General features: G+C 45.1%; 1 protein-coding gene across 3 annotated transcripts in view; it reads right to left on the bottom strand.

Moving 5' to 3' along the window:
• Nucleotides 1–10929, bottom strand: part of LOC148519301 (catechol O-methyltransferase-like) — a 41371-nt gene extending 30442 nt beyond the window's left edge. The window contains exons 1-2 of one of the 3 annotated variants that reach the window (XM_088476711.1): nt 10771–10929; nt 832–1111 (exon numbers count right to left, since the gene is read on the bottom strand). In XM_088476711.1, the coding sequence (XP_088332837.1) occupies nt 832–1111 (280 nt within the window). In that variant the 5' untranslated portion in view covers nt 10771–10929. Of the gene's footprint in view, nt 1–831; nt 1118–10479; nt 10565–10770 lie in introns of those variants that run through there. The other 2 variants (XM_088476709.1, XM_088476710.1) reach the window with 2 other exon arrangements.
• Nucleotides 10930–13844: the final 2915 nt, after the last annotated feature.

Genomic DNA, 13844 nt, shown 5'->3' with positions numbered 1-13844 from the left:
TCCAAATACCTAGGATACACATCAGTCTGTAGACACCAACACTGTATTTCATATACGGGCAACCAGTCAAAAGACTATTAGGTCACATGATATACTATTTCAGGCTTATGCCACAAGTATTGTAAAGACAGATCAGTATGATGTCCCCAGTACAGCACATACTCGCCAACCTTAAATTCTCTGTACACCAAGTATAGTTAATGATCCCCCCTTCCCCAGACCCTGCACCCCTATCTTGGGCCACTTCCAGAAGATTCCCAGGCTGGTTTCCCATCCCAAACCACCACACTGCAATTAGCTGATGCATAGGGGGCACTGTCCCAGCTTTTCCTTGTGTTGTTCACAGCTTGTGCCATATAACATAAATATTAACACTTGTAGTGCTGTGTTTTAGTGCAGCTAACATAGTAGTGAATGTCACACATTTGTAATCATTAAGATGAACATCTAACTAATCAAGTTTAGAGGATAATACCAATAAGAAGGACATTTCCTTTCCACTGTGTTATAAATTCTAGGCGGTTTACACACAAATCACATTCAGCAAATCATTCTTTCTAAACACAATAATGGGGGGAATTCAATTAGTAGCGATGTTCATGCCCCCGCAAGTAAGTGCAGCTAGATGCACTTACGGTACCGCTAGTCTTGTGGATTTTTGGGGGTCTGGTGCTTGTCCCCGCAACAAAGGCGGGGCGAGTTCCAATGCCGTAATTTACACGTCGTCGCAAGGGCAGATTGTCCCCCTCGCGTGTGGGGGTAAGTTAATAGAATTCCCCCCAATGTTGCTACTTTTCTATTTCTATTAACATAGCATTTTCATAGACTTACCCTTTTGATCTCCCACATTCATGGCCCACTCCTTTTGGTTGCAGTATTTGTCAATATGATCAATTACGCTATGTGGGTCTCCGCGCACTGCATTCTCCAGCACATACTGCAATATTCTTTGTTCCTTGGTCTGATTCATGAAGAAATCTTTGATTCTGACTCGGACCTCGTGAAGGATAATTTTGGTATAGCCACGTCGTTGACCGTGTAGAACAATGAACAGAATTACAACAAGTAGAATAATTGCTGCCAACAGAAAAACTGTACTCAGCTCAACCATCTGCATGAGAAAACAATATGAGGAAGTTTGCGTTATTGTGTAATAGTGTTGTTAACAATCACTGTAAACCATCAGCACAATTATCTTTAGTGAGTAGTAAAATGTCAAATATAAGGTGAACTAGCAGTCAGAAATGTATAATATATGTAAAATGTTCATGCCATGACAGGAATTCAAGTAGAACAAAATCTGAGTATTGTGAGGATCATGTAGAGTTGGATGAAAAGTGAATGTGATTTTCCGTACTGTATGTATACTGTATCCAGACTGATACACATATATTCATTGCAGAACATGATCCAGAATGAGGGAGGGAATGGACTTGCTTGCGTAGCGTGAGTGCAGTAAGTATTAATGTAGGAGGGAAGCAGCCACATACAAGGCATATCTGTTGCTGCCGTTCTCCCCTTGTAAAATACACGCTGGCAAAAGTACAATTCACCCAGTGGTGATAACAATAGTGCTGCTGCAATGCCCTTGGCCAGTGGTGATAACACTAGTGCTGCTGCAATGCCCTTGGCCAGTGGTGATAACACTAGTGCTGCTGCAATGCCCTTGGCCAGTGGTGATATCACTAGCGCTGCTGCAATGCCCTTGGCCAGTGGTGATAACACTAGCGCTGCTGCAATGCCCTTGGCCAGTGGTGATAACACTAGTGCTGCTGCAATGCCCTTGGCCAGTGGTGATAACACTAGTGCTGCTGCACTGGTTTGTGTTAATACATTTAAAAAAAAGGTTTAAAGGTTCATTCTCCTGTTGTATACTACTATAAGTCCCAGCATGCCGAGTGCACCTTAAAATGGTTAAGAATGCCAGAACTTTTAGCACTACCAGCTCTAGTATGTCCATGGCTTCCAGAGCATGCTGGCACTTAAGGAAACTTATTTTAAAAAAAGTCACCTTTGATGAACTTTAGGACATATAATCATTCCAATAAAAACAGGTAATTGGGTAGTGTATATACTGAACATCTGAGGTTATCAATATCATTTCAGTTCAGAGAGGACAAGTCAATTTAATTGTGTGTAATGTAGAGTTCTGTGAAAGCGGAACAGCGACGGTTTCCAGACGGATCTTTTACACGAATGGTAGGGTTGGTGAGAGTGCGCACTAATAATGATAGCTATGAATCCAATCATACTGGGGCGATCCAACCACAGAGATGCTTACAACTGCATACATGCACCCGATGCAGGAGCACTGAAGGACATCTACTGTTAAACTCTGCATCGGCCCCAATATGTCTTTTGAGGTTCCACTAACGTTTATCCTCTTGAAGATTGTATGACAATATCTGACTCGGTTTGACTGATTAATATTGGCTATATAGTGGCAGGTAAAGCTTGAAGAAGGGACTTTATTTGATTTTAATAGTGCATATCTGTTGTCTGGTAGTAAAATAAGGGCCTGATTCAGCAAGGAACGCAGTTACGGATACGCACGCAATCGGTCAATTCCCACTGTGCATTCATCGCAGAGCGTGAGACAGACGCTGTGGTCAGAACTGCGTGCGCAGAGGCTACGCAGACCCATGGCAGAGTGACTGACAGGAAGTGTCGTTTGTGGGTGGTGATGGGGGGGGGGCGGGTGACCGTGCAAATGCAGTCGTGCCAGTGCGTCTCCATGCTGTTGCATGGGCGTGCAAAATTAGCGTGGGCAGAAGTTAGCAATTTCTGAGTGAGGTCTGACCCTGCCTTAACTGTGAGTATGGGTCAGATGTTACTCGCTGTTACCGATTATTTCGCTATGTTGTACTAGTATACGTATGTGAATAAGGGGAAGTGGGCGTCCTTATGTCAGGCAGTGTACGCAATAGCACCACTAATATTAGCAACTGCGGTGCGTGCGCATAAGCAGAATTGCGTTCCTTGCGGAATCAAGTCACAATTTCGCAAAAATATGGAAAAGGAGAAGACAAAATGAAAGTGGCAGTTCTGTTACCTGCTCTGCAACTGTAACCCTGTACAGGCAAGAGGCAAGCACCAGCTGCGCCAACCAGGCTACAGGCAGCTTGGTAATGAGGTCACACAGGAGAGATATGCTGGCCATACACTAGTACGACCAGCATAAGATAAGACTCATCTTACGATTTCCCTTGAACTTTTTTTTTTTAAATACTGACATTCCCCCCATCAGAAATGCATTTTGAAAAGATGCAAAAGCAGAAAATTGTTACTAGGATACTCGGGGCTGTCCCTCCAATGAGGAAATACGAGAACCTTGCCTAAGCAGTTCTGTCTAAGGGGAAAACAGAGACAAGGCTCTCAATTTACCTTATTGCCCCTAACTCAAATTTCCCTATCTCCCCCTGTTGTTGGTAAAGCTCTGCAATAACTGGTGGCAATACGCAGGGTTACAATAAGCTGAAGGTACTCCCAGAGGCACATTTATTAAAAAATTATAGATATATTAATTGGGCAAATATCATTTAAAAATGGTATTACACATTGTTTACTTATGCAAAAATAACAGGTAAAGTACACAGCCTTTTTGCAAATCAGGCTTGGCAAGCAGAATATTTTAGAACTTTAAAAGGCAATTTTAAAGAACAGCCCTGCAGCCTGTTAAGTTAGAATTTGCCCTCTTTACTACAATCTTTTACTAAATACACTAGTTCAGTTTCAGTGGTTCCCAAACTGTGTGCCGTGGCACCCTGGGGTGCCTCGGGACACTTGCAGGGGTGCCTCAGGTTGGTGGTCCAGCACCAAATGAAATTCTTTATGGTCAATCTAATTTAGATATGTGGACAAAAAGAAGCACAAACCTGTCCACCACTATATAACCAAACCTAAGGATGACAGGTCAGCACAATTTACATCACTGTACTATTTCACTACATTTTTTTCTGAATTTCGCAATAACAGACTTTTGCCTTAGGGGTGCCGTGAAAACAATTCTGATGCTCTAGGGTGCTGTCATTCAAAAAGTTTGGGAACCACTGCACTAGTTCCATATTCCACAGCCTAATAAAATAAAGTACTAACCTTTGAAATAAATACGAATCTTGCTAACAAATCAATTCAGATTAATTGGACTAAGGGCCTGATTCAGAGCTGAACGCTCTGACCAGAGCGCTCGCTCTGAATCAGGGCCCTCCTACCTTATTTTGGAGCGTCCTCAAGGACGCTCACATAGCTATGGGTTACCACCCACAGCTTATGCGAGCGTCCATGATGATGGTCGCGATGGTCTTGACCATCGCGACCATCGGGCTTGCGACGGAGACCCTGCGGTAGGGTCTCGCTGCCGCAAGCCCAGGAGTGATTTTGGCTCTATCAGAGCCAAAATCACTCCCACTGACATCACTAGTGATGTCAGTGGGGCCGGCTTGAGACGGTAGGCGTTCCCATGGGAACGCCTCCGTCTGGCAGGCATGCCCACCAAAGGGGGCGTGCTGTCAATCAACATCGACAGCACGCCCCCTTTGGTGCGAGACCCGGAGAGATGGAAAGCCCGTCGCTCCCCGGGTCTCGCGCATGCGCACGACGGAGCTCCCTCCGTCGTGCGCATGCGCAGTGGGGAACATCGACCCGCTTGCGAGCGTACTGCCGCTCGCGAGCGGGTCTGAATGACCCCCTAAGTGGTGGTGAGGAAAAACTTCCAGATATTCCACGGTCTCTATCATTATCATCATCATCTATACGTAGGTACAATGTTAATTGTTGCTACATTATCTAATAAGCTGCATGATCTATTTGGGATGTAGTTACCATGCCGGCGGTCGGGAAGCTGGCGCTCAGAATACCAGCGCCAGAGTCCCGATTACTGGCTTTTGAAGTTTCCATATTACTTATAGAGCCTTGCTGATCTATACAGAAAACATAATATATGTTAGGAGGTACTACAGAAAGCTACATATGGAACAGAGGCCCTGATTCAGAGACGGACGCTCTGACAGAGCGCTCGCTCTGAATCAGGGCGTCTTTTTTTTTTATGGAGCGGCCCCCACAGCTAATGTGAGCGGCCATGATGATGGTCGCGATGGTCAAGACCATCGCGACCATCAGGCTTACGACGAGACCCTTGTGGTAGGGTCTCGTGGCCCCAAGCCCCAAAGAGCTTTCGGCTCTAACAGAGCCGAAAGCTCTCCCACTGACATCACTTGTGATGTCAGTGGGGCCGCCCCCAAACGGTAGGCGTTCCCATGGGAACGCCTCCGTCTGGGCAGCCACCCCCCCGGCCCGCCCACCAAATGGGGTGTGCTGTCACTCGACAGCACGCCCCCTTTGGTGCGAGACCCGGAGTCGGCTCCGTCGTGCACATGCGCTCTGGGCCACCATCGACCCGGTTGCGAGCGCTCAGCGCTTGCGACCGGGTCTGAATGAGGCCCAGACTTCAGTGCACACTCTGCATTTTATGGTGCTTATGTCACAGCTACAACCATTCCATTCAGTGTAAAAAGGTGGATAATGATCTCTACATTGTACATAGTGACAAGCTAACTGCTGCAATAAAACACCTCTATCTGTATATAGTGGTCTGTGGGCTCTGAGTTAATATCAGAATACGCACAACCCACAAGGAGAAAAGTTTGTTCATGGCCACTCAATCATGATGACCTGTGTGGTTTCCTATCTCCTACTGTACGGTGTAAGAAAGTAAATTGTCACCATATGTAGATATATCATTACACAACACAGAATGTATAATGATAAAGTAACAATATGACGAATTAAGACAACATCACATGCCATCTCTTACAGTATGTCTGGGGCAGAATTAAAAAAAGTAGTGGCTTTTAAATGGTTATATATATATATATATATATATATATATATATATATATCTATATATTTTACAGATGACAACAACAGCTATACTTACAGTAGATGTTCAATTGTCGGTCGGTTTGTGCAATTAAACTGGCAGACTGCAATATTTAAAGCTTCCTTTGTTCCTATATGAGAAACTAACAACCTACTAAATTAGTTCCACCCACAAGACTGTGCCAGAAGCAACAGAAGTCTACATACAAATCTAAGATGTAGAACTGGTTCTTCCAATTCCAGAAACATTAATAGGTATGGGATATGTGGACACAGTACACTTCTTTTTGTAAAATATATATCAGGTAGTAAGTACTGTATGTTGCTTTAGTCTATTTCTTATTTATGCATTTGTTTCTTCCAACTACATTTAGGGGTGTATTCATGTACAAATTAGGGGCAGTGTAAATTTAGTTTTTAACTGGCAAGGATTATAAATCAGATTACACCTAAAAATCATCACTGAGGGGTCTATTCAGCGATGATTTTTTTTAATTTTTTTTTTACATAAAAAATACGGAAACTATGATTTCCGTATTTTTTATGTAGCTCCCCTATTCAGCAATGGTATAATGGAGAAGATAACGCAATTATCGTCTCCATTGATTCCCATCTCGCTGAATACCGCACTATAGGGATCAGTTATTGATCTCTACAGGGCTTTAACACTTTTTGCTATTCAGCAAAGCGTGTTAAATCACTCGATAAATACTTCCTTTATATAACGCCATTTCAGAATGGCGTTACATGAAAAAAATACTTACATTTCCCGAAAACTGCAGGGACAGAGGGAATATTTCCCATAAGTCCCTGCAGCATCTGGTAAACCCGCCCAGTCTCTGTCCCTGCTTCCCGGTGATCGGCAGCAGGTAAGTCACTCTAGAGACTTTTAAACCCCCCAAAATTGATTGATATGTGTATACAGGCTTTATACGTGTATATTTATTTGCGATTATATTTAACATTTATATATAAATGTTAAATATAATCGCACATAGGTATACAAGCTAGTATAAAGCCTGTATACACATCAATCAACTTCGGGAGGCTAAAGCTGTACTTGCCCCTCCGCGGCCACTGGGAAACCAGGACGGAGACTGTTCCCGAGCACATGACTGAGCATGCGCAGGGAACAAACAGAAGGGATTGTTTTCGGAATCCAGAAAACAATCCCTTCTGTGACATTGCAGGGACAGTGTGTTACCGTAACCGCTGTCCCTGCACAAAATATTGCTGCATAGCTTACTTATTTTATCAGAATTTATCAAATATTGTGACGAAGTTGCCCGATAATATTCTGGGCAACATTGTCACTGTTGCTGAATAGACCCCTGAGGGTTTATTCATCAATGCCAGTAGAGGGGCAGTGCTAAATTAGTATCCAATTCGCACATTGCAGCGATTACTGGAACAATTCCACATTGCTCACTGCTGATCCAAAAATCAGCTGTCCCCACAATTTCCAACAATGCCGTTTATTAGTGCACATGCTTAAACGGAGTTCACTTATGAGTACGAAAATAACAGAGACCCGAAAGGATCCATTTTTTGTAAATCAGACCTCCGTCCCATACTAAGTAGCAGGGTTCCAGGAACAAAAGCCATAGGTTTCCACTGTCAAGTTCCAAAGAATGTGTATTTTCGAAACTTGATGAATTAAGGTTATCATAATATTGTATGGGGACGTCAGATAGGGACAAAAAGGTAAGCAGAACTGAAAACACATGTCTGGTCTATCAGCTCCAGTGATTATGTATCCATGCATAGACGTAGTGGTAAGTTAAGTATTACACTTACTGGTTGAGGCCCGCATCGCTTAGAAACTGCCTATGCATGATTAATTTTTATAAATCGTGACAATAAGAGATATTTAATCACAGTAATAAAATAAAAAAATCAATTGCCACATCTTCATTAAAAGGCACATTACGGTAATAGTTGCATTGTGTAAAATGTATGCAAGTAACACCTGGTACACAATCATATAAATACACCTAGTGTTGCTGTGAAAGCATATAGAGCCTTGAACTCAACATGGTCCAAAGGTTGACTCATTTTTTTATTTTTAGGCACTTACCCCTACGGTTAGGGCTAGGCACCTACCCCGGCTCTTAGGGTTAGGCACCATGATGGAGGGTTAGGGTTAAGATTTTTTTTGTCAACCTTTTTACATGTTGACTATCATTGTGTCGACCTATTGACGGTCTGTTAATCCACACCCCCTTGATTCAGTCTGCACAGCAGTTGAGTAGCAATGTGTAACCTGACTCCCCTTTCAAGATGGGCTGATAGGCTGCACTATGCTTGATCCCAACCTTGCTTCCTCTACAACGTCACAGCTGCACTGCTGTGCTAGATGGAGGAAGATTACCTGTGGGAAAGCACCGAGCTTAGGAAACACACTTCCGATTTAACATGCACTATGTCATAAAGAAATAAGATCTATATCTATAGCTGGAGGACCTGGTGACGGTACACTTTAAATGCAGTTACATTCCCAAGGTAACACTTCTTAGCAAACGTACTAAAAGAATAAATATTATAATCAAAATTGTGTATAATTAGATATTTACCTAAACATAACTTTTAGAACTTCTAAGCTGGACATTTATGTTAGGACAGCATTTGCAGTATACAATGCCACAGGTCAGAAGCTGCAGGACTGTCTGTCCACTACTTTGTCTGTACTAACCACCTAGGATGGATTTAGGGATTAGGACACCCATAGGCACAAGACTAATGGCCAAACCCAACTGCCTAATTTTATTATTTGCATTGTTAGGTTACAAGCCTGTATTTGGCAATTGTCAGTTTAATATGATAATATTATTAGTATTAATAATAATAATACAAGCCATGAGATATTACACTCTGTTTTATTTTTAATTGTGTATATATATTTACTAAGCAGGACAGCTCACGTGCCTACTGGAAAACTCATCACTGTAGCCACATGGTTTGAAATGAAATGAGTAGGAATGTAGAACAGATCATTAGCTGCATAATTACTATCATGGGTCATTGCCTCTGGCAGCCACAACTGTAAATAATCTTTTACTGTCAAAATAGCTGCATAATCAGCACTGAACGGATTCAAATGTGAACTATGAAACAAATTTTTTAAATTAGAAATAACTTCTCAGAGAGCTGCCAATATTGTGCCACTAACATACTGAATACTACCTTCTCTGAGATACACTGTACTACTGTGGGTATCGGTATGAAATACTGCCGGACACATGTCCGGCAGTTCATATCCCGGCGCCGGAAGACCGGCAACTGAAGATCCCGACAGGTAAGTATTTTAACTATAACTAACCTTACCCCCCCCCCCCGCTAACCCTCCCTTAGGGGTGCCTAACCCCAACCTCCCCCCCAAGTGCCTAACCCCTCCTGTAAGTGCCTAAACCTAACCCCTCCTTCCCAGCAGCCTAAACCTGTCTCCCAGGGGGGGTGCCTAACCCTTACCTCCCCCCAGGGGTGCCTAACCCTCCTTCCCCTAGCCTAACCCTCCCCGGGGGGGTGCCTAACCCTGTCCCCCCTGGGAGCCCCTAACCTAACCCTCCTCCCAGCGGCTGTCCGCGCCCGGCGCCCAACTTACCTACGTTCGGTATGCTGGGTGTCGGGCTCCCAGTGTAGGTAGAATGATAGGCGTCGGGATTTCGATGCCTGTCATTAGACCCCTGCAGGGATTAGACAGTCGGCATTTCGACCGTCGGCTTCCTGACTGCACCCCCTACTGTGTTACCCGCACAGAGCTGTAACAAGGGCTATAAGCTCCTGTGCCAGCTCAGTTCCCTTTGTGCCTTGGCTCCAGGCAGCTGTAATTACAACAGGGTGCCTGTAAAATGGACGGTACAAGGGGCACTGCCGCAGCTCACTGGCTTGCAGGGTGCCTTTATGGCAACAGGACCGCCCACAAAGCCCTGCACTCTGGGCAGCAGCACCTGTTGCACACAGCTAGTTACGGCCCTGTACCTACATATTCAGATTGGGGAGATGTATCAAATCTTCCAAAGAGAAGACGTGCAGAAGTTGCTCCTAGCAACCAAACAGCTTTAAACTATCATTTATCTAGCACCTGCTATAATATATGACAGTTAGAAGCTCATTGGTTGCTATAGGCAACTTCTCCACATTTTCTCTTTATAGGATTTGATACACACATATACATATATATATATATATATATATATATCCCTTACAAACTTGTTATAGTAATTCCACATGTTTCAAAATATTCAGGAATGGTAAGGAGAATTCAGTACTGAGAATACACTGGGCTACATACTGTACGAAATGGCAATATGCAAAGTAAAAAACAAACAAATAGTGTTGCGAATTTTAAATAGAGAGTAAAAAAACAAACAGCAGCTAGAATGAGACAAGCACGGCAGGGCCCATCATTTGTTATGGATAGTGCAATAATCATGTTACTAAACTCTTACAACTGGTAGCTGGTGTAATAATATGCTCGCTGCTTGCAAACAACTATATAATAGTGCTATATAATTACTCTAATCCAGACATTATACACTCCTTGTTCAGAAGGCACTGCAACAGATAGTATGGTGTTTCTATAGCATACAGTATATTACTCACAGCTTTCTCTCATATATGTTACCGGAAGCCCCGTCCCCAATCATTTCTGCCCGCAAACAATGCAGCACACATCGGCAGGCATACACTACATGGCCCCAGTGCCATGACAACAATCAGTATCAGCGTACACCATAGATAATAAGCGTTATGCATGTTTCTCCCATCTCATTGCAAGTAATCCATACAGTTGTGCAAAATCCATACAATTGAGTGTAACAATGGAGCCAGTTTCCCAGCGGCCGCGGCTCCCGTGTGACAGCCTGAGCAGCGCGTTGTTATACGTGTACTCACCACTGCCTGTGTGCACCAGCTGCTGCTGCCCTATGTGCTCAGCTCTTTCCCGACGGCGTGGACTTTATAAAGCGTGTGGGCTCCAGCTCCCGGTCACATTTCATCACATCAGCCAGGCCCCAACTCTCTCTATGCCCATTCCCCACCCACAGGCTGACAGGGCGCCGTGCAGGACTTCAGTCAGGTCACAGCACAAACCTCTGACCGGCGCGGTATTTCTTATAGGTTAGAGGAAAGTAAATATAAATGGAGCATGACAGTGTCAGTGTGTACCAGGCTGTGATGATCTATTTATCCCTTTTATGTTTATTTTTTGCTTTGATATGTTCAACTTTTATACATAAAGGGCGGGATGTACTAAACGGAAAAAGCGGTAATAAAAACCCCGTTTCCGCGGTTTTACCGCATTTTTCGTATGTATCAGCTGGCTGCCGGGTCTCCGATGCAGAGGGTGGCGTTACCCTATAGAAGCCTATGGGCTTCTACCGCATCACGCTGCTATAAGGGATCCGATCGGATCCCTCCCAGCATGCCCCGCGGCAGCCGAGTCACTCTGTACATGCGCAGATGGACTTCCGAGGTATAAACCCGGAGTCCACGGCACCAAGCACTTCACAAAGGACAGCTCTTATCGGAAGAGCTGTCCTGTGCGCTACTGATCGCATATATTAGTACATATGCGATCAGTAGGAATGCGAGGCATGGCGGGATGTACTTCGCAAGGATAGTACATCCTGCCCTTTATAACAATAATTTTGCACAGGAATGTAAGCAAAAACAAATCACCTCTTACACATGAAAACACCTTGGTTGTGCCGCAGGGAACCAAGGTAAGGTCAGGAAAATTCACGCTGCATACCTACTCTCAGGGGTGAGTCCATGCTGTCACCAGCGGCAAAGACTCAGGGCCTGATTCAGAGATGGACAGTAATGCGATTTGCAGCTGCATTTTCATATGCAACATAGCTGTGAAAATGTCAAATGTCTGCAAAGATCACCCATCATAAATACGCCCACTGCTGCCTTCTTACCTGCCTCCGTGAATATCTACCATAGACGCACATCGGTGGCCATCTTTCCCTTGCAGCAGACTCGGGAGCTCTCCTCTCTCACGCTCTCATGCTGACAACCTATCAAGACTGCAATGTATTTCAAAGTGCGTCCATAATCGCAATGTGAATGCAGCGCATGCGCAGTGCGGCTTATACACATGCGCAATGGTATCAATCGCTTGATCTGCTTACGTAATCGCTATTGCGTTCATCTCTGAATCAGGCCCTCATCTCGGTGTCCACCAGTAGATCGTAGTCACTCTTGACTTGTTTGAATATAGACTTCAAGATTATAACAACTGAAATGTTTGTAGGGGAAGCAGGCCGTAACTAGGGTGGTGCGCCTGCACAGAACGTACATGCCCTGTGGGCAGAACCGTCTACCTCCACATGCTATCACACTGCAAGCTGTCATCTATTGCCCGCTGAAATGTATAATAGTAGCGGTGTGCCCGGCTCCTTCTCTGCCGGGCGCACCGCTACTAATACACATTACAGCAAGCAGCTGATGGTTGGCAACCATCAATATTTCCAATTCGTTGGAAGTACTTTTTCCATTGAATACCAGGAATTCAATGGTTGCCAGCCATTGGATGCAGCTCTCCGAAGCCCATCCATGGCTGGCTGTGGGGGGTGGAGCGCACACTGCTGCTCTGCATAGCAGTGGGTGAAGCGCACGACATCTATTCCCTCCTGCACAAAAGTGGGCGGTCCAGGGTTGCGATGACGCGTTTCGTGCTGAATTGTGTAATTGTAGCCCCGCCCCCTGCTTTATAATCTCAATAATATTTGCAGTATAAGACGGGGGCGGGGCCGCAATCATGACGGCACATTCCCACTCCGCCTACTTAAACCGCCCCCACCCCCCCTGCTGCACAGACCTGGCAGCCCACTCCCAGAGGGGCTGCTAGAATGTCGGTAAGTATTCAGGTAAGTGCTGCATTTGGATGAGAGACATGGGGGGCATAATGTGTAAGGGGGGGAATTTGTACTGTGTTGGATAATGTATAAGGGGGGGCTTAGTACTGTGTGGCATAATGTGTAAGGTGGGATTTGTTTTGTGTGGCATAGTGTGTAGTAATAATGCTCCCCAGAAGTAATCCCTCCATTAGTAAGGCCCCCTATAGTAGTGCCCACAGTAGTAATGCCCCCTGTAGTAGTGCCCCCAGTAGTAATGCCCCCCTGTAGTCGTGCCCCAAGTAGTAATACCCCCTGTAGTAATGCCTGCTAGTAGTAATGCCTCTAGTGCTGGTGCTTCTGGAAAAAAAAATACAAACACAATACTTACCTTAAGCCCCGCTCCTGCTTCCGCTGCTGTCCGGTCTAACCGTGGCTCCATGGATCTATGGGAGAGACGTCATGACGTCCTTCCCATAGTGCTCTCTGCCGGAAGCCGGAGCTCAGGAGTGAGCTACGGCTTTCAACTGCCGCTGCAGGGAGGGAGCCGTGTGCCCGCTGGTAACAAAGCTCAGTGGGTGCCCGGCAAATGGAGCATCCCTGCTGCGGCTTCCGGGTTTTTTTTCCTTTTGGGACTCGGTAGCGGCCGGCGTTCCGGGTGACGGCCCTGTTAGCCCGCCCCTAGAACCGTCACTGTGCATAATGTGTAAGGGGGAATTTGTACTGTGTGGCATAATGTGTAAGGGGGGATTTGTACTTTCTGGCATAATGTGTAAGGGGGATTTGTATTGTGTGGCATAATGTGTAAGGGGGGACTTGTATTGTGTGGCATAATGTGTAAGGGGGACTTGTACTGTGTGGCATAATGTGGAAGGGGGGACTTGTATTGTGTGGCATACTGTGTAAGGGGAACTTGTACTGTGTGGCATAATGTGGAAGGGGGGACTTGTATTGTGTGGCATACTGTGTAAGGGGGACTTGTACTGTGTGGCATAATGTGTAACGTGGGGGGCTTTGTATTGTGTGGCATAATGTGTAAGGGGGATTTGTACTGTGTGGCATAATGTGTAAGGGGGGACTTGTACTGTGTTGCGTAATGTGTAAGGTGGGGGGCTTTGTACTGTG

Source organism: Taudactylus pleione, unplaced genomic scaffold (genome assembly GCF_031769625.1).
Source record: "Taudactylus pleione unplaced genomic scaffold, aTauple2 ptg000191l, whole genome shotgun sequence".
Taxonomy (NCBI): domain Eukaryota; kingdom Metazoa; phylum Chordata; class Amphibia; order Anura; family Myobatrachidae; genus Taudactylus; species Taudactylus pleione.
This window is presented reverse-complemented; position numbering and strand designations above follow the sequence as displayed.